The sequence below is a fragment of the Artibeus jamaicensis genome, unplaced genomic scaffold (genome assembly GCF_021234435.1).
Source record: "Artibeus jamaicensis isolate MK-2021 breed Jamaican fruit bat unplaced genomic scaffold, CSHL_Jam_final scaffold_537, whole genome shotgun sequence".
In the NCBI taxonomy this organism is placed as follows: Eukaryota; Metazoa; Chordata; class Mammalia; order Chiroptera; family Phyllostomidae; genus Artibeus; species Artibeus jamaicensis.
Window position 1 is genome coordinate 25,188,311 of NW_026522047.1, and position 21,780 is coordinate 25,210,090.

Genomic DNA, 21,780 nt, shown 5'->3' on the forward strand with positions numbered 1-21,780 from the left:
GCCATACTTGATGTGATCGGAGGATTCTTTAAAATACCTGCCATGAAAACAGGGTTCAAAGTGTGGAGCAGAGAATGATCTAATGCCACAAACGATTGATTGTTTGTAAGGGTCAGCAATAATGAAGGCGGAGTCCTCACAGCAGTCTAAGACAGAGTTTATGGTTTCAATTTTTAAGGGCACTCAAGTTCTAGATTACATTATATAAATTTTGACATCTTTGAGATCAGTGTGTTGAATGTAGAAATCGCAAAATACTTTCCTGTCACCATGCTTTGGTTAAAATTGTCTCTGGCAACACCATGTTTATTCTCATCACCACTTGGGTGGGTGACTTATAACACTAGGTTTCCATGCCACACTTCATAGTCTGGTGGTATCTTAAGGCAAAGATGAGTTATTAGAAGGTTTCAAACCAGAAAAATTGTATGATCACATTTGCATTTCAAAAATCATATTCTGGCTAGAGTGTAAGAATGGACTAGGGAGAGGTGAAACTGATCAATATACCAAAGATTAAGAGTGAATGGAGAGTCACAAATAAAACTAAAAATAAATAAATTAATAAACAAACAAATAAATAAAGCAGAGAGGGGAGAAATATAAGAATGCTACCCCAAATGCCAAAAGTGGAGGGAGTGATAAACAGTGTGATATTCCTAGAGGCCAGCCAAGGGGAATGCCAGCTAAAGAATATTGACTGGATTTGGCAATTCAATTAAAGTTGTTAATGGCTTTCAGAGAGAAGTTTCGGTGTAGTGGTTTTGTCATTTGGTTTACTGCAATGGGTTAAGGAATGGAAGATGAGGAACTGGAGAAAACCAAGTGCAGACTACTTTTTCAAATGGTTTTCCAATGAAGAAATAAAATGCAGAGAAGGGTTAAAAAGAAACCATATTCAAGGAGGAAAAGAAGGAAATAGAAGAAAGAGGAAGAAAAAGGCTGATTTTAACTGAAAATGCTGAGATAGAATAGATGAGAATGGTCCCTGAGCCGGTAGGTCTTGAAGGTTTGAAATGCATAGCACACCTATATCGCTTCTAGATTAGAAGGGGACTTTGTTTTTAAGATCAGAGACATAAAAGTGAGAATGGATTTGATGAAGTTTATAAATCTGGAGGCACAAACGTAAGGGGGCTCACAATCTAGTGAGTAGTATCTCAAGTTTAAATTCCTGCTTCTCTTTACAGGATTTCGGAGATATGGCCCACCACTCTTACTTAACTTCCTGTTACTACTGAACTTACATCTTCTGTTCCACATTTCAAGTATTCTGCTTTCTCCTGTGTGTTGACCTTTTTACTTCAATTAGATTGTAAGCTCCTTAAAAAAAACCACTTTTGCCCTGAATTTCTGTGAAGGTTTACTACTGTGGAGAGCACATAATAAATTCTCATTGAAAACAGCCAGCCCTCTGCATCTGTGGGTCCTGTATCCATGGATTCAATGGACCCTGACCTCGGGAAAAAAAATTTTTTTAAATGTTATACTGCTGCTGACATGTACTATGTAGCTAGGCCTATGAAGGTTGTGTCTGTATTGAACATGTACAAATTTTTTATCATTATTACCTAAATGATACAGTATATAAATAATTTACATAGTATTTACATTGCATGAGGTATTAGAAGTACTTCATAGATTATTTTTAGCATACAGGGAGATGTGTGTAGGTTATATGTAAATACTATGCTATTTCATATAAAGGTCTTGAGCATTCCTGAATTTGGTATGGGGGGAGAGGAGTTGGGGGCTCCTGAAACCAATCCTCCTCTAGAGGACTGTAATTGATAAAATCATTAGCACATTCCTTGACACATATGCTTGCTTAACAATGACTATTACTGGAAGGATTGATGCATTAAATTTAAGTTCCAATAGGAAACCATAAAATTCTGATCCCCACCTCAATCCCTAAGAACTTTTTGCTTGTTTTCCTTATGATCTTTCAGTGTAATGGTTTTCCAAGTTAGTACATTTTAGTCTCCTCCCACCCACTTCCTGAAACAGTGTCAACTACTAACTACAAGACAGACATCACTGGGTGGCACATGCTGTCCACCATTACTGCTCTCTGGAATTTGAGGCTGCTTTAGAGAAAAAACAATCGGAATAGTCGTGGTAATTTTTTTTTTTAGATAAATGGTCAATGTGCTTGCTATCTATCAATTGATTTAACGTAATTTTAGTGAAGTTTACTAAAAGTGTCTGTTCAAGGCTTCCTGGCTCTAGTTACTGAAATACAGAGCCTCGCACAATCACATCTTCGCTTCTAATAGAATTGCACCAGATCCAGTGACAGGACTGGGAGTCTAGCCATCTGATTTTGCGGTTAGAGCTGTACACAATTCCAAAGTTGCAGTGAAAAGGCGGAGTTTAGGGCTGCCTAAGGACCTATCTGCAAAGGTCCCGCGTCCGCCCCGCCCCCAGTGAGCGCCGTTGCGTCACATCTTACGCTCTCCCGGAAGTGCCGGTGGGTAAACGGCGGGGGCGTGTCTCTAGGTAACCCCGCGTGTAGTTACGGGAGAAACGCTGGAATTGGGGCCCAGGCCATGTTCTATCCCCTGCTAAGGTTGTTTTAGTTCCAGATCGAGCCTGCAGCCTATTCGAGGCCGAGAACCTGAGCCTGACCCCGTCTCAGGTGTGCTGCGATGGAAGTAGTGGAGGCCGCCACTGCTCAGTTGGAGACTCTGAAATTCGGTGGCGCCGGCTTTGGGATTGGCCCAGGGCAGGCAGTGCCATCACCGAGTTCCGTACCGGTCCCAGAGACACCGCAGCCACCACAATCGGATGAGGTGCCTCCAGACACTGGGCAGGACGCGGAAGCTCAGCTAGCCAGGGACCAGCCGCCAGAACTCGCGCTGAGCATTGCCGTTGGCGGGAACCCGCCACCTGGAGGGACCTGCGTCACCGGCCCCGGCGCTGCAGAGCTTGTGCGGATACCAGAATCCTTGGGGACCTCGGACTCGGATTCGGACTCGGACAGGTCGGGTGCCTGCGGGTCCCGAAACTCTTTAAGTAACTTGCGGGAGGAGCCGGGGTTTGGGGGCCGAGGCGGTGCCCGCTAGGGCCCGGGAGGCGGGGAGAGGTCTCTGAAACTCGCTGCGCACGTGTTGATTCGTAGCTCGGACCGCCCATTTCTCTCTGTACGCTGCGGACTCTAAATCTCCTCCCTAAATTTCGTAGTCTAAAAGGTCCTATGTATAGATCGCAGCATTTCCAGTTAAAATATAGGAAACCTGAAGATATTAGATTATTTTCATAATACTTAGTTCGGCGTGTCTCTTCGTGGTTACAACTTTTGAGTTTTGTGTCAGATCTGACTTACTTTCTTACATAAAATTTAGCCTGTGTTCTGGTTTTTGAATCAGATCAAGTGAGGATTCGTTAGTTAAAGGATTTTACGTGTTTCCAAATTGGCTTTGTTAATTTTTATAATGCTCGTGGGTAGCACGTGTTCGTGAAATTAGCAGGACATTGCTATTTAGTATTACTGTATGCTCTGATTCGGTTTTGTAGGAGTCCCCCACCTCCCGCATTTTAAATATGAATCTTCTGTGGTAGGAGAGGACTTAAGTATTTAGGATATTCCTTGCCCACACTGAACATTGTTAGTTTACAGGTAGCATTTGAGTGCATTGTGTGGGATACTGCGCAGATTTAGACATGATCCTTGCCCTGCTTTCCAGTGAGAGGGATGAAAAAGGTGAGTAAACATACTAGTAAATAAATGGAGTCGGTGAGAGTTACCATGAAGGAACAAGGAGCCACTGAGAACGTAGTAGAGCCAACCCTGTTGGACACTGTGTCATGTTACAAAGTTTTCATTCTAAGTGCTAGAGAAGCTTTTGGATGATTTTAAACACAAATGGCATGCTTAGGTTATCATTCTTATAAGCTTTGCTCTGCAGAGGAAGAATTGAACTGGTTCAAGCATATAAGCAGAGAAGCAAGAATGGAAATACTTGAAAGATGTTGCATAAATTCACGATGTGACCATGTTTGGGTCTGGATTAAATATTTTGAAGTCACACTGATCGGGCTTGTTAATAGAGGTGACAGTGGGCTAGACAAAGAGCCATCAACAGAGTGGGTTGTAGTGCTGTTCACTAAGAGTGGGGGTTGGACACCTATGGGAATGTTTAATTTCGACACCTAATAAGAGATTATTCTGACAGCAAATTGGAGATGTTAGGCAAGCAGTAGTAGTATAATGAGTTTAGAGTTTGGAGGACAGTATTGAGCTGGAGGTGTACATTTGAGCACCATCATATTTCAAATAAAACTCACTTTTTATTATGGATATTTTCAAACTTGGAAAAAGTAGAGAGTGATACAATGAATGCACATCTACTCATCACTGAACTTAGCAGTTTCCAGTGTTTTGCTAATCTTGTTTTAGTTAACATTTCTTTTTTTTTTCTTTTTTTAATTTAATTGATATGCCATTAAGTTTCTATTCCCCCCCTTCATTCCCCCCCCCCACCCCTCCCCACCATACCCCCCTAGTATGACCATGTGTCTCGAGTTCTTTAGATTCTATATTTCCCATATTATTCCTCATTTCTATCTTTTTAACCTGATAGTTTTAAAGCAAATCTTGGGCACCTTGCACCTTACCTGTAAATTTTTTACTATGCTGTACTTGATAAAATACTTTTTATATAACCATGTCATTATTAATCTTACTAAAGTTGATTAATTCCTTACTATCTAATGCTTGGTTTGTATGTAGATTTTTGTGGTTGTCTCAAGGATGTCTTTTAATAGTTGGTTTGTTTGAATTAGAATTCAAACAAGTTTCAGACTTTGACTTGAGTGTTAATGTCTTTAAGTTTTTTTAAGTGAATGTTACATTTAAGAGTTGTTAACAACTCTTAAGAAATGTTAAGGGGGATGGAGAGGAATGAGGCCATAGCTGAGGATATTAAACAGGTACTACAGAATGTTGCGAATGCTGATCTGGGAATGATCTGGGCTAGGGGGAGAGGTTCCTAACACAGTAATAGTAGGAAGGAGTTCACTTGTGAATGGGATGGGTTCCTTAGTCCAAGTGGTGAAATTGGCCTTCACCCATCCCCCCCCCCCCAACAAGAGGAAAGACAATACTGGTCAGAGTTAATCTCTTGGTTTCAAGCCCTTCATGATTCATCTAGAAGACATGTTTTTCAGTGAATTATGGTATACTTTGGAACAGGCTCTAGTAGGGAGTTTGAAAAAAAGTGCTGGGAGAGATAGGAAAGTAAGGAATTCTACTTTGGGTGAGTAGGGGGTAGCTTCTAAGGAGGTAAGATCTGAGTTGAGACTATAAAGAGAAATAGAATTTCTCTACATTGAACACATTCCAGTCAAAAGTAATAGCAGAAAGGGAAGGTTGTACATGCTTCTTTGCTAGAGTAAGAGTGTGTGTGAGTGGTGGTAAGAGATGGGATTGGGAAGTTTACCAGGAACCTCATTTTAAGGGGCCCTGAGATGTCATGATTAAGGAGCATGGCCTTTACCTTGTCCACAGTGTGGATTTATGGGGGGAAAATTTAAGGTTTTTCTCTGTGTTTTAATATTTTCTGAATAGAAATTAGGAAGAATAGTCCAAACCCATAAAGCCATCACTTTGATTTAACAACTATATTGACATTTCAGAACTACTAGGTTCACATGTTTATGTTATTTAGCCATTTTAAAGTCATTCACATGTGATGTTTCACCCCTAAATATTTCAGCACTCATTCTCTAAGGGGACGTTCTCTTACATATCATACTATTATCACGTGGCACAAAATTAATAATTCCCTCATATCTAATGTCTAGTCATGAATGATTATTTCTATTAAACTTATCGGGGTGACATTGGTTAATGATTATGTAGGCTTCAATACATTTCAGTGATATGTGATTGGTATATGGCATTGTGTGCCCAGCACCCAAAGTCAGATCATCTTCTGTGACCATATGTTTAACCCCTTTCCCTTTACCACCGCACGCCCACCTTTCCTCTGGTACCAGCATACTGTTGTCTGTGTCAGTGAGTTTTTGTTAGTTTGTTTTTCTTGTTTGTTCATTTCTTGCTTTCAGTTTTAGATCCCACATATGAGTGAAATTATATTATTCTGAACTTTTTCTGTCTGACTTGTTTTACTTACATGATGTTCTCAAAGTCCATCTGTGTTGTCGCAAATGGTATTATTTTTTTCATGTCCGAGTGTTATTCCATTGAGAATGTGTACCGCATGTTCATCCAGTTATCTACTGAAGGACACTTTGGTTTCCATGTCTTGGCCACTGTGAATAATGTTGCAGGAGTGATGTTTATTAATACGAAGATAGAATTTGTCATTGAGAATGCAGTAGCTCAAAATGATCCCAAGGATTCTGTCTGTAGTGACTGGGTTAAAGACTTAAGTGAGGAATAAACTAGATTCAGTAAGCAGAATGCCCTTTTTTCCTTTTAACTTGCTAGTGTGAGGTATGTGTAGGTCATTCATACCAAGGTAGTCAATGAATGTGCAACCAGAGATTAGGGGTGGAGCTTAGAGATATCATGGTGGAAAATGTAGGAATTATCTACACATGGATGATGAGGAAAAGCATTGGAGTGCATGAGGTTATCCGTGGGAAGAGTACAGAGAGAGAATAAGGGTCGGACTTTTAGAAGCAGCATCTGAAAGGGACTGAAGTGGGTAGCCAGCAAACAGCATTCAAACTCAGAGAAGAGTTACTGGTATTATTATTGGAATAGCTGTTGAAGTCAAGGGCCGAGGGAGTTTTCAGAGAATAGAATGGTAAACGTGGTAACTTTTGAGTGTCCAAGTTGCATGAAGACTGAGAAGAAACTATTGGCAAGTAAGTGATCTGGTCATTGGTGACCACTAAAGGACAGGAATTGCCCAGAGCTCTTTTCCATCAGTGATTTGTCACATGCTTAATTACATTAAGAGAGATACACGATGTGTGAGACTGTTATAATAAGTGGGCTGCAGTTATAACAGGTTTCAAAAATGTTATCAGTCGATTAAGGACTGCTTTCCAGATACCATAGTCAACTTCAGAATGCTGGCTTTTGAATTAAATCGGCAAGAGTAAATACGTGGTAAAGTGGATCCTTCCTAGTTGAATAAATAAATACATGTTACACCATCATATTACTGCTTTACTAAGTTTTTGACTTCTTTCCTACAGTGAAACAGATTCAGACAGTTCAAGCTCTTCCTCTTCCTCATCATCTTCCTCATCCTCCTCTTCCTCTCAAATATCACTTCCTCCAGTGCTGTCCGATGGAGATGACAATTCACAAGTTGACAAGGAAAATAAGAATTTTCCTGTTATTAAAACAAAAGATGAATTACTTCTTAATGTAAGTACCTTAGATTTGTTATTAACCCTGATTTGGATGTTCTAAAATATATTGTGGTACTAATACCGATTTCAGTTGTCCTGTGTTTGATTCATAAATTTGAAGACTTCTCAGTTATATTGGGCATACTTTTACCATGCCTTTACCTTCCTTAATTAAGTAAAAGTAAGGATTGTTCTGAGGATAGATCTGGGTAATTTCTAAGGTTGCTTCTAACTCTAACATTGGGTAATTGTTCTTCTGGGACGTCAATTTAAGTTTGCTATATTCTGGGTTTTTTTTTCCATCTTCCCTAGAAGGTGTTTCTTAGGTAGATTTACAACCTCACTTTTTTTTTTTGTCCTTAAGACAGAACAGTTTGCTCAATTTCAATTAAACTCCTTTTTTAAAATTGATTGCACTAAGAAACAGAAAGTGAAATTAAATGGGTTGAGCTTATTAGGATTTCTCATGGAATTTTAGCACTGTTTCTCTTAGAGTATAAAAATCAACAAATAAATGACCACAACATTTTTGTATATGTATGAATATCATCTTTTTTTTACTAGATCTGTAATTCTTACCTTGGGACTCCTTTGAAATTTACTGCAAAATCTTGGTCTATTTATTACTTTTCTGGATAGAGAACCCGTATTTTCTCTTTTTTTACCAAAAAATAAAACATATTTTTTAGAGAGAGAGGAAGGGAAGAAGAGAGGGAGAACAACACTGATGTAAAAACATGAATCATGTCCACCCGTGTGGGACTGAACCCACAACCTAGGCGTGTGCCCTAACTCTGCCTGAACCAGCGACCTCTCGCTTTGTGGGATGGCACCCAGCGAACCGAGCCAGAGTATCTTTAGGGCTCGTGTTTCTCTGTTGCTCAGTAGGCGTTTCGCTTTGGGGGCTGGCAGTTTGGCCACTGATTCTCCTGTGTGAAAGTCATAGGAAGGACTTTCACTGTTTTAGCTGGGACCTGGTACACAGCCCTGAACAAATTATTGAGGCTAGTGGAATGGGTATTCATTCGGATTGCTTAGGCATGAGTCACATAGTCACTCCTGTTTGCGTGGGAGAGTATGTAGGAAAGTGATGCTTGAGAGAAAGAAAGCATGTGGGCGAGTGTGTGGGCGGGAGCGCCTAAGAGCAGTGGACAGAAAGGAAGTGGGAGTGTGCGCGTGTTTGGAGGAGGGTGGCGTTGGAAGGGTGGTATCCACCCCATGCAGACTGCAAGGAGTGGGTTCTCTGTCACAGGAGGGGGCGCTTACATCCCTTTCAGGAGGACGTAGTAGTTCTTATCTCTATATGGGGGAAAAGTAAGAAGTTACCACATGTGACTTGGGTCGTACTCTTGTGGTTGTGAACAACAGAGACTCAAATTACTTAAAGAAAAGGGAGATTTGCTCTAAACTTGTGTAGGAAAGCCATTAAGAATGAAGGCAGCTGTGGAGGATGACGTGTCTTTCGTATGCCTCTTGAACATTCTCATAGGTCTCTGAGTGTCATTTTATCTTTTCTTTACTGACTCTCTGCTTATCTATAGATTCATCTTTTTCATTCTAGATTACACATGGATTTCTGTGTCCTTGCGTCTCCATATAGTATCTTCCACTTTCAGCTTCCTTATGCACTGGCGAATTATATTTATATTTCTTGGAACACTTTTGGGATACTCTTACTACTTAGAAAGTGTTCCCTCTTTTTGTTACAGCTCTAGCTGGTGTGGTGTGTGCCGTTTCATTCAAGTCTCCGGGTATAGGAAACACCAGCTAGAATTAGTGGTAACCAAATATATTTTCTGAAGAAAATTAATGAAATGTTCTATCCATGTTAAAATATAACATGGATATAACTACACAAACTACATAAACTACAATGGGCCAAGCAGTTAGCATTTCTGCTGGATTTTAGAGCTCTCTAGAACACAGACACGCCCAATTTTACTCAGTTTTATGACCTCTTTGTATAAAGTGTCTCATTCTAGGCAGGGGTCTGTTGTCACGGAGGCATGCTGAGCTTAATTTTTACCACCATTTAGTCTGGTTTTCAAGCAGGAATGTTACCTCGTTGGATCTAGCTTATTAAATCTTTGCTGTTGTTGGCATGTAAGATCCTGGTGATTTAACTACTAATTCTTGCAGATCTGTAAGTATAAGTATATGGAAGTATATGGGTGAAGTAAAATCGAGACTGTTCATTTAGAATTAAAACTTAGATAGTTGTAACAGGCCCTTGACAAGATTTGGTTATAACTTGAATGAAAAGCAGGGGTCAGGGAAAGAGGAAAAAACAGATCAGTCAGCTATAGAGGCAACGGAAAGGAGGAACGTTAATTGACTCTTTTTATAATGCCATAATTACGTAATGTGTGACATTAAATAAAACCAAGTGGAGTTATTCTTTTAAACATAGACGCTCCTTTAATGCTGGGGAGGTTTATATATAAACTACACACTAAAGGTAAAGTAGTACATACATTATGGCCTTGGAACTACATTCAACCACAAAGGGTTTATTTTGTGTTTCAATGAATTGGAAAAGTAGAGTCTTCTTGAAAAATATTCTCAGCAGTTTATGCCTTGAACTCCTCATTCAGATGAATCACATACAATTAAAAATTTAGAATCATAAACACATTTACGGGATTGTAGCATTTCAAAGCCATAATCAGAAATGAATTTTATAAATTAGTGGCTATTGTTTTTTTTCTTCTGAAAACCTGAAAGATGTTATATAACATTTTAAACTTTTGATTATAATATTGCAATAAGGATAATAATATATTTATTATTCTTTTTCCCCATTTATTTAATTATTGTTCAAGTATAGTTTTCTGTCTGTTACTCCCATCCCAGCCCATCGCCCCAGTGGTCCCTACCTCCCTCCCATTTCCACCCCTTGTATTTATTATTTATTCATAAAATATAGCATGACCAAGGAAAAAATTTAATGATTGTAGGCAATTCTTGGTAAATTTGCCTTCATGATTTGGAGACTGCCTATGTTACGTTTGAGAACAAGTGTACGTTATCACTGGCTTGAATACACTGGTCTGTTTCTGATTCTGGCGATGCAGGCACATGTCCTGAAACGTCCTGACATGAGGAGAGGAAACTGTCTGGCCAGGAGATGGTGGCCAGAAGTTACAGTGGATTATTCTATACCTTTTGATCTCCCACTGTCGGTTAAATTGCACCTTCGTCTACACTTAATATTTACTGACTGAATATGTTGTTTTCAAGGCCTAATTTGGCTTATAAGTTTTGTCCTAAATTCAGGCTTCTTTTGACTTCAGCTTTTTATGACTATATGGAATTATTAATATTTGGAGCTCTTTACAAATATATACTCTAAAGATATTAATATTTTGTGTTTCATTGTACAAAATTATTTTAATAAAGCTTATATTAAGTGTCAATGATCCTTTAAACTTCAAATAAAAACTTTTATTCAGTAGGGTATCTATAGGTGCTGCGTATATATACACATACATGACTGTTATATAGAAATCAGTTATTTATTAGATTCCCCCATTCCCCAGTAGATTTTACTGGTTTTTTCTTTTTTAAGATCTTACTTATTTTCAGAGAGAGAGAAAGGAAAGGGAAACATCAGTCCATTGCCTTTCCTATGCTCTCCAACCCCACCTGGGACGAAACCCACAACCGAGGCTGTGTCCTGACCAGGAATCAAACCGTTGACCTGTTTGCTTTGTGGGACAACACCTAGTCAGCTGAGCCACACGGGTCATGGCAGTGTGAATGAGTTCTTACTGCTTTAGAGGGTAAAGACAAATGTTTGTCAGTGAGGAAGTTAGCTAGAGAGTGAACATGCATGCTTATGCTGAAAGCAAAATAACACCAGAGAGAGAATGATTGCAGGTCAGGTGAACAGCACGAGACAAAAGAAGCCACAGGGTCGAGTTCAGGGGTGTTGACTTGCATGGCAGTGGTCAAGGGAGGCTCATGGCTTGAACTTAGATTGAAAAATGGATAGGATATATTGATGCTGGGTAGGTGACAGGTAGAGGGAATACGACCTTTGCCGATAAAAGGACCAGGTCTGCTGCTTCCCGTGAATTCCCAGTGTCTGTTACCTAGTAGGGGCTCAGGAGCGGTTGCTTCATTATTTGTTCATTGTCATGCCTACAACTAATGTCAGTTATAAAATGTACACTTTTTTTATCTTTTGACATTTCTGAAAAGTTGGGACCCATTGATGACATTTTTGCAATTATTTGTATGCTTTTATCTTTACGGTGTATAAAATTGATCTTAGATTTGATGAAACATGGTCTCTATTTACATAAAAGATAAGTATAGAATTCATCATTAAAGGTTTCTTATTGAGATGGATTGTAGTTGTATTTTACTTTTGTATTTGACTCAACTTTTGAAGATATTCTTATGAGCTGTTTTCCTATGACAGTAATTTTAGAGAAAAACAGGATGAGAACACGGTATTTATTTTTAAAAGGAAAATAGAAAGATACTACAAAGAAGTGGTGACTTTTATTTTTTAGGTGAAAATATGTCATGGGCTAGTCCGAATTAGAGTTTAGTGTCATATACAGTAAGGTAATTACAAAAACCACAGGGTTGCAGCAGGTTCAGTTCCCGGTCGGGGCACATACTCACATTGTGGGTTTGATTCCTGGTTGTTGGGTTTCACAAGAAGTAACTGATGGGTGTTTCCCATTCACATGGATGTTTCTCTCTCCTTCCCTTACCCCTCCCTCCCTCCCTTTCTCCTTTTCTCTAAAATCAATAAACATATCCTTTGGTGAGGATTAAAAAAAACTTCAGAGTCATACGGTGTATGCTGTTATAATGTGGTCTTAAAATTATGTCCGTATTAATGATCAAAGATAGATTGGTGCTGTTCAGACCCAGTTAGGTTTTGTGCAGAGAGCCCAAAGCGGTGCTGTCCAGGAGGGCTTCCTGCAGGGGTGGAGGTGGTTCTGTGTCCCGTCTGTCTTCACATGATCCTAAACCTTTGGGTTTCAGCTGTTGAGCACTTGAAATATGGCTAGTGTGATGGAGGGCTGCATTTTAAATTTTTTAAATTTCAATAAACAAATACAGTGTCTCATTGGATAAACAGAATAAGATGAGTCTTTCCCACTCACTCATCCATCTTTCCAGGAGGGTGGTGGGATAATCCGGTTTCATATTTGAAACTTCCTAGCCTGTGGCAAATAGTCTTCTTCTGTTATCTTCATTGTGTTCGATTTTTGCTTATTATATGATGAAGAAGCTCTTTCTATCCCAGGTTTCCCTCATTACCTCTACTTTTAATTTTTTGGTTCATCAGTGTCTATTTTATTTCTGATTCTTTAAATTCTCTGTGTATTGTCAACGTAGTAATGTTCTTGCCATAGTTTTTTCCTTTTTGTAGTGTATATATGTCTTTGTGTTTCTCCTTCTCTTTTCTGTCACACGTACACCTTTCCCCACTTACAGAAAATCAAAGTGATTGATTTTTTGTTCCCTTAAAAGAGATTATGAGTCCCATGAGACTGAGGAGATTTTTGTATCTTACCTGGGGCAGCTGCTGTGTTATCAGGGAGCCAGGGGTTAATCTAATAACTACAATAATGTTTGCTGCTGCAAACCTGAGTATTGATTTATCAGCCCTGAGCAGTGAAGCTTACTTCGAAGCCTGCCTTTCTTACTTTATTTTTGAGACAGTTGGTTGAAGTTCTTTTTATTCCTTGAGAATTCTCCTTTGAATTCTAAAAATTATATTTTCAATATATAGTTTTTTGCTCTGACTGAAAGATGCTCACCTCTTTTGAGATTTTTGTTTAGCATGTACTGATGAGATAAGTCAATTTATTTAGTAAATATATATTAAGGACCTTTTATGTGCCAGTCAAAGACTGGCCAGGTTCAAGTTCTTGTTGCATATATTGTCTAGTTAGGAAAACAGACTTTAAGGAATAAACAAATAGGATGTGAGACAGTAATGTGTTTACAGGAAAGAAAAGCAGCAGCACATTCTGATAGAGTGACTGGTCTATTAGTGGTATATACTTCAGATTTAGCAATTAGGGAAGAGGGGGTGACGTTTGGCATCCAAACATCAATACAGGATCTCTTATTGCCCATTCTGATATGACAAATCCAAGGAACTTTCCCTTTGAACCTTCTAAAGTTCTCCCTTTTTGAATCTGCCAAAAATCTTTATGGAAAGCACATCACTTGGGTGAATTCTTCTTGGAGTTTGCGATATTTCCCCCCCTTCTGTCCTTCTTTTCTAGCATGCTCATTTAAGAGAAACGTATCTTTTCTCCCTTGGTCAGTCCCAAAATGCCTGCCATTTTCAAAGCAAATAGGCCTACACTGCTTGATTTAACTGGACTTTGAAGGGCAAACTCTAGCGGGCTCTCAGCCTGGGATTGTACAGGCTTATTTTCACTTATTGATCCCAGTTATGTCTTACATGCTTTATGTACAGTATTTACTTCTTTACATGGCTTTGTGTTGTGCAGATACTTGGAATAGAAATTTTATGCACAGCACTTTTATAGGCAGGTCCGTAAGTGTTAGGAGGCAACTTAATGCCTTCATTGGCTTTTTTCAGGAAATGCTCAGGGAATGGTATTACATTACTGTGTTAGCAAGGCACTGGGGTCGCTGAACTGGAATGGGAGCACGGCGGTGGTCGCAGACAGCAGTGTCTGTGGCTGTTTCTTCCCCTAAGTTTGGTCCTTCATGAGATTAGTGGTCTTCCCCGTTTGTAGGCAGAACTTTCATTTCTGTTCATACATAGGATAAACTAGGGTAGCAACAGGAGTCAAGGGGGCCTGTTAGATTGTTTCTGGCCGGTGTCAGTCTCTGCCCACTACAGATACCCTGGCTTTGTGCATCTCGCCTTGTCTTCCTCGTGCTGTATGGTCCTTAGCATCCTGAGAGCAGGGACGTCCTCAGTCCTTAGACTGACCTGCTCAACTTAGAGTAAATTATGCTGATCTCAAAAGGTGATAAAAAAGCATTTGATAAAGTTCACAGTCATTTCTAGTTTTAAAAAACAGTTGATAAGATAGGAGTAGATGGATACTTTCTTCATCTTATTAGAAAGAAATGCCAGTCAAAATGCCTTATGCTAACATTTGAAACATTCCTAATAAAGAGTCAGACTTCACGTTGCTTGATATTTGACATTCTGGAAGTACCAACCAATATTGAAAAGTGAAAAATATGATGTACTAATCCCGAAAAGAAGGAAGAGTAGTTATATTTTTGAAATACGGTAATATAATAAATACACAAGAAAATCACTAGACACAAATTTCAATATACTCTCTGGCTTTTAAATAGTACTCTATAAAGAATCCATTTATAATAGCAGTAAAAATATTAAATATTTAGTAATTTATAATAGCAAATAGTGTACAAAATGGCTTTGAATAACTTAAGGACTCTGTAGGACCTGTAAGAAGACAACTGTAATTAAATATGATTTTAATCAATACTAACAATACTAAAATAACAAACTGGTGGTAAAGTTTATCTAGTGAAATAAATGTGTGCAAATAGCTAGAAAAATTCCAAGGGGTTAACTACAGATGTAGAGTGGATAGGGGTACTAGGTCCTGTTTCCAAATATTAAAACATATTATGAAAGGCACTGTTGTTAAAATAGTTTGGTACTGACACTGACAGTGATCAGTAGAACCACATGGTGATTTCATCAAAAATGTATAAGTACATTTAGTATATGCTAAAATTTGTTTCTCAAATCAGTAGGGGAAACGAGTTATTTTTCAGCATGTGGGAATACCTGGCTAGTCATTTGGATACAATAAATCCAGTCTCTACCTTGCTTTTATATAAGAATAAGACCTCAAATGGACCAAATAAATAAGCAACTATTAAAAATGAAATTAGAAATGTGATGAAAACATCAGTGAATTTTAGAAATTAATTTGATCAAGGATAGGTCTGTCTAAATGTGACTGACGCAAGTCTCAAAAGCCAAGAAAAAGAAGAGATTGATACATTTGATTTCATAAAAATTAAAATATCAAAGTTCATTAAACAGCAAATGCTAAAAATATGCTAGGAGTAAGGGGTGGGTATTTGCCACATATTTGATAAAGAACAAACGTTCTTCAAAACCTAGAGTTCGTTTACAAATTAATAAAGAGATAAAGACAAATGTGTGAAATATACAAACAATCCATAGATATGTAGAAATAGCCAGGAAACACACACGGATGTTCCATCTTCCTGATTAATGAAAAAAATTCAAATTAAAGCCAGATACTGCTACATAGTGGAATACCATAAGACTATTTAAATAAAATTAGATATTTATTTATGTTTTGGTGTAGAAGGATGTGCAAGATGTGAGAGAGAAGATAGTTTATATCACAATGTCTTTATATTTTATTTAAGTCAGACATTTTTAAGTTAGTAATGTGAAGTTTATGTCTGCATATTAAATATATTTGACAGACTTAAACAACAGCAGTCTGTTGGAGAGGAGTTGGGAGGTTAAAAGGACTAGGGTAGAGGGATTTCTGCTTTTTACTTTGCATCCTTCTGTACTGCTTTAGGTGGTCCTTTTATTAAAAACAGAAATTTGTATTAGCTTTATGCTTTAAAGTTTTTAAAAACCAAAACAGCATCAGTTTAGAATTATACCAAAACATAATTATATTGCATGGGATTTTATTCCTCCTAATGGAAAATACAGAACAAGGATCCTTTCATTTTGTGGTTGAATAACGATTGTTTAGTATTTGAGAATAACATTGATTTCGAGCCCTAAGTGTTCATGGCTTGTGGTCTGCATCCCTGCCCAGTGCAGAGGTTTTATAAAAGATGTAATAGCACTTCCTTTTTCGGAAATTTCCCTACCCTATCTTCTGCCACCACACTCTGGACTTGATTTAATCCGTAGGCTTTATCATAGTCTAAAAGCAGTGAAAGAGTTGCCTCCAGATCTTGCTTTAATTTTGATGGGCAACGGAGCAGAGTTTCTCACTAAATTTCTGCATTAGAAATACCATCAGTCAGTTGTAAGAGGTGCCATTCCCTGCACTGGAATGGGTGTGGGACCCATACCACAATTGTCCTCCACAACACTATTTAGAGCCCTCCTGTCTGCAGTCCCTCCACAGTAGAGTTTTCCAGTCTTGTATTTAACAGGGTGTGGAGTTCTTTAGCTAAGAACTTCTTAAACAAGGCTATTCCAAATCATGGTCTTGCCGAGAAAATGCTCTCCACATTTAACTTGGTAAAATGACAAGTGGTTGTCCTCTTCCCGAAGTACAGAAAAATTCAGATATATAAGTCACAGTCATTTCTTCCACAACTATACAGAAGTTAAGTCTTCAGCATTGAGTTAGTTGAAACCCTTAGTGTGGCTTGTTATCAGTAATTCTTGATCAGAAAATAGCATCTCCTAGAAGGAAGTTATACTTTAACACTGTTTAAGTGATTTTGTTAAAAGCATTTTTGGAGTCCCAGTAGAGGAAAATCATTATCTATGATGCATTCATCTGCAATACTCTGTTATTTAGGTGTGTTTCTCAACATTTCCCTGGAAGTTATCTTTTCCCAAACTAACTCCTAACATGCCATTAATAGGATCTTTGCAGTTTTAAGCCTTAGGTTAAAACTTTTAAGAGTTAATTGTGATCTTTTGGCAAAGATCAAGAATTGAAAGAAACACTGTTTATTTAATTTAAAGCCTAATGCCAGCTTTATTCTTAGATTTCTTTTTAACCTTACAGCTACTTCAATGTCTAGTTTCTATAGCAACTGAAATAGACAGGTGCTGGGTCAGAAAGGAGAAATCTTTTGATGTAAAGAAATTTGGTTTGTAACCTACAGGGGGAAGATAACAGACAAGACCCTCACAGCCTTTTCTGGGCTGATGCCTACATTCTGTTTCCAGGAATTCTGTATTTTTTCCCTGGAGAGGCCAGACATTTATCTCTTTTCTCACAGAACCTCAGAAAAGACTGCTGCATCTCTCCTCAGCAACTTAATCACAGTCAATTTAACTGATTAATCAAATCAAGGCAGCTAAGAGAGAGAACTCTTCTTCTGTGGAAAAACTGAAACGACCAGGGGAATTTTTTTTTTTTCCAAATGGAATGCCTCTGAGAATTATGTGAATTGTCTCTTCTCTTAACCTTGGATTCTGTAACAGTGACTTTCTTTTTTAATTATTCTCTCGTTCAAGTGCAATTGGAAAAATTTCGAATGGTACTTTTTTCTACACTCTCAGTCCATCTGGATTAGGTGTGGACACTAGACCTCTGGTATCACGTAGGTGGGGAAATGGAGGGGGTGGGAGAAGTACTGCCAGACACAAAAAGTACGAGGTCAAGGAGATGGTATACTTAATGTTAGATCTTAAATGATGTGTATAGGACTTTAAATGGAAACTAATTCCCTTTTTTAAAAAGTTAAGTTGTTGATGCTGAGGAATATTAATGCTTTTTTATATTATAGGAACTACCTTCAGTTGAAGAACTCACTATTATTCTGCCTGAAGATACGGAATTAAAGCCTCTTGGGATAGTTTCAAGCATTATTGAACAATTAGGTATGTAAATCATTTTAATAAAAAGTATTTTATATATATACCCAAACAGTGCTCTAATAATCAAATCAGAGATTTATGATTAGTGAATTTTGAACAAATAAATTCAGTTTTTCTTCTGTAAGTAATCCATAAGTACATTTCTCCTGCCTAAGTACTAAGTCTAACCAGCTTAGCTTCCCGACCCTGCTTAGCTTCCAAGATCAAATGAGATCAGGCATGTTCTGCGGTATGGCCATAGACCATAAATACATTTTCTTTATGAAAAATTTAAAGACTCCGTTTACTGACATAGTTTTCCAGAATTTTCTTGGATGTGTAATATTCATTTTCTGTTGCTATTAAATTACTAATAATTTTGTGACTTAAAATGATACAACAGACTTCTTATTTAAGAGTTTTGGGCCAGCAGTCTGACATGGGTCTTACTGAGTTAAATCAAGGGGTCCATCAAGACTGAGTTGTTTGGGGAGGCCCTAGAGGAGGATCCGCATTTCTTTCCCCTTTTGGCTTCTAGAGGCTGCCTGTCCTCCGTGGTTTGTGACCCCTCCCTTCATCTTTAAAGCCAGTAATGTAGCTTCTCTCTGCACGCAGCCTGGAAAGGTTCTCTGCTTTTTAAGGACTCCCTAGATTGGGTCTTCATGTGTAATCTGTGATCATTGTTCCATCTCAGGGTTTTTAACCTTAATCACACCTTCAACAGCAACAAAAAATTTTAATGTAGCATTCACAGGTTTAGGGATGAGGGTATTGATGTCTTTTTTGTGGGAGAGGGTATTTTTCTGCTTACTGCCCTTGATTTTACTTTATAAACATGTAAAATTAGAAAGGTCTGTGATACAATATGTATATTAATAGCATGAAATATGAAGCTCTTGGCTATAAGACAGGTAGATATTATAGATTTCCTTTTAGCTCTGAGACATGGGTATCAAAAGGTCTTGAAATTAATTCTCATAGTGAGATACACCCGAGACTAGAACTCAGCATTGACAGTTACAGGATTTTTGAACAGGGAAAAGGACATAGATCGTCCACGGGCTCCCTGAGTTTCCAGAACTTACGGAACACAGAAAAATTTGTCCCTTGCTTTTATGATTGGTTGTAAAATGAGTCATTGGTAGAAATGAGACATTATCTTTTTTTAAATTTAATCTTTATGGTATTTTTTCATTACCATTTAATCCCCTTGTATTCACCTCCCCACCAGCAATTACTACGCTCTTGTCCTTGTCATGAGTCCTTTTCCTTTTGCTCAATCCTTGTGTCCCCTAACGTCTCGGCCCCCCTGCACCAGCTGTCATCTGCTCTCCATCTTTGAGTCTGTCCTCATTTTCCCTATTAGTTCAGTTTCTTAGATATCACATATACGTGAAATCATATGGTATTTGTCTTTCGTTGTCTGGCTTATTTCACTTAGCGTAATGCTTTCTGGTTCTGTCCGTGCTGTCACAAAGGGTAAAGTTTTCTTCTTTTTCACAATCTTTTGACCTTCTAACAGTGTACATATCAATGTTTTTAAAAATTAACATATACTTGTAGTTTTGTACTTTATTAATCAAAATTTCAATTAAAGTGGAACATTTTAATAATTATATTTAATAAAACTACATGATTCTCAAGTTATTACATTGGTTTTTGAGTCATCTTATGGTATTTAATAATATGCATAAATAAGCCAAACAGGTAATTACTTGATTACATAGTACGAATTGAGCATTTGTTAGACTTGATGTATGTAGGAAAAATAGAGGTCATAATGTTTTTCCTTAGTGGATAAAATGTAAATATATCATACATACAAAATAATGCTTTTTAAAGATACTCTTTTTACTAACAAATACTAATTGACTAATAAAATTGTCAAGCTGGTGGGAATAAAGATTGAAAGAATCAGAATCAGCCCATGTTACCTTGTTTTGAAGGCCTAAAATATCTAACATTATTTGGACCAAATTACAAACAAGAAAATAAAGTATTAGTATGCTAGGCAAAAAATATCTATGAATTTAATAACAACCCAGAGATGAAAAGAGAGGATTTCGTTTTTTATTCTGCATTTCTTACAGAAGTTATATTGGCTCCCCTCCCCTCCCTCCCCCTTCCTCCCCCTCCCTCCCCTCCCCTCCCCCTCCCTCCCCCTCCCCCTCCCCTCCCTCCTTCCTTCCTTTTAAACTGGAAAATACAAGAGGCAACTAATACTAAGAGAATGGGTCTTCTGGCCGTGGGAACGCAGTCACTGATTGTGTTACGGGGAGAGCGCTGGGACTAGGGATCCAGATTCTCCTCCGAGCTGGGTATGGAATTGGCCACCAATACAGTTAATCTTGAGTCCCGTTTTCTCATCTTTCTTTAAAACGAGCCTATCGGATTAGGTGATTTTCGATTTTCATGTAATTTGGTTCTTTGAGAAGGGGATTAGACAGCAGAGATGATTGAGAATATACTCTTAGTGCTCACTATCATCATCTTTATTCAATAAACAGATCTAACTCAAAAAATGTTGACTCATGATCTGTTACTTAAGTGGGTATTCGGACTTTAGAAGCACTAGTGGCTGCCTCCCCTGCCCCCTTTCCCTGATACCATCTTTCCCCTGGTCTGGGGGCTCCCTAGTTCCTCCCATATCTCACTCACCCTTACATTTAGGGTAGATGTGAGCTTGCAGATGGTAAGGACCTTGCTCCCTCCCCTGCAGTCCATCTAGCAATTGCCCCCTTCCTGCCCTGGGGGCCCAGGTTGTAGATATTGTACAGAAGGTCTAAATCGCTTTTTTTCTGTGCACTTTTTTATTTAAGAGGATGGCATCCCAAGTGGTACCCACACCCCTCTCCCCAATAAGTCTGTTAGTATTGGGGGAAAAAATAGTTGGGATATAGTTGAAATTTTTGAATGAATTTTGATGATCTGAACTAATATATTTTTTTCTAGTGGGGAGGGCATTATCTACATAATGGGACAAAGTGTTCTCGCTTGTTCTGGTTTTCTAAGACCCTGTCGTTCCCCCCCCCGACCCCCACCCCTCTGCTATAGAAGATTGGTTGTTTAACACACGTGGCACTTACAGGAATTGGAATATGCTAGACAAGTGGAATAAAGCTTTTGCTTTTTGAGAAAAGAATTAATGAAAATTATTGTGAGCTCTATTATTTTTTATCTGTTCAGAGGAAGATGCTTTTGTGAAGTTAACTTTTTCATATAGCAATAAGTAGTCATAGAAAAGAATTTTTACTGTGAGAAAGAAGACTGATTTCTTCTAAAACATGAGTTTTGTGACTAAATAACACTTTTTTGTGTAAAAATTGCTTGAGAAAATGTGCACAGCTTGAATTTGTTGACTTTTTAATGGGTGAGTCAAATTTCCTGAGATTTTATACTTTTTTTTCTTAGAATTGTACCTTTTTGTATTAAATAAAAATATGTAGAAACTATTTCTCTGTGCTGTACGGTTAAATAGACTTTGTTCATCTAAGAGGAATAATTACTGAGGCATATTATTGCACCTTAAATTTCATATTAAATTATGTTGGGACTAAAACCTAAATTCTCATTTAAATTTTATATTCTGATTAATCTGCTTGAAATAATCTGCTTTGTCTTGTTTTTCAGTAATAATTGAATCTGTGACGAAACTACCTCCAGTTAATGAGGACACTGTAGTTTTTAAAAGTGATCGTCAGGCAGCAGGAAAGGTTTGTAAAAAAATTCAAATTCTACGAATTATTGTTCCGTTGTTATTGTTAATTGGTGTTTTTTACTTTGTCCTAAAAAGTTTGTTAATTTTAATAGATGAACAGTCTAGAGCTCTCGGATTATATGTTATTTTGGTACATTCTTGATCTTCTGTACTTTGTGTATTAGTTTAATACTGCTTATTACTCTGC

General features: G+C 38.0%; 1 protein-coding gene across 1 annotated transcript in view; it reads left to right on the forward strand.

Annotated features, from left to right (window-relative positions):
* The first annotated feature begins 2,468 nt into the window (after positions 1 to 2,468).
* Positions 2,469 to 21,780, forward strand: part of NAF1 (nuclear assembly factor 1 ribonucleoprotein) — a 37,702-nt gene continuing 18,390 nt past the window's right edge. The window contains exons 1-4 of the mRNA XM_037142844.2: positions 2,469 to 2,986; positions 7,177 to 7,351; positions 17,806 to 17,899; positions 21,506 to 21,588. Of these exons, the coding sequence (XP_036998739.2) occupies positions 2,652 to 2,986; positions 7,177 to 7,351; positions 17,806 to 17,899; positions 21,506 to 21,588 (687 nt within the window). The 5' untranslated portion in view covers positions 2,469 to 2,651. The remainder of the gene's footprint in view (positions 2,987 to 7,176; positions 7,352 to 17,805; positions 17,900 to 21,505; positions 21,589 to 21,780) is intronic.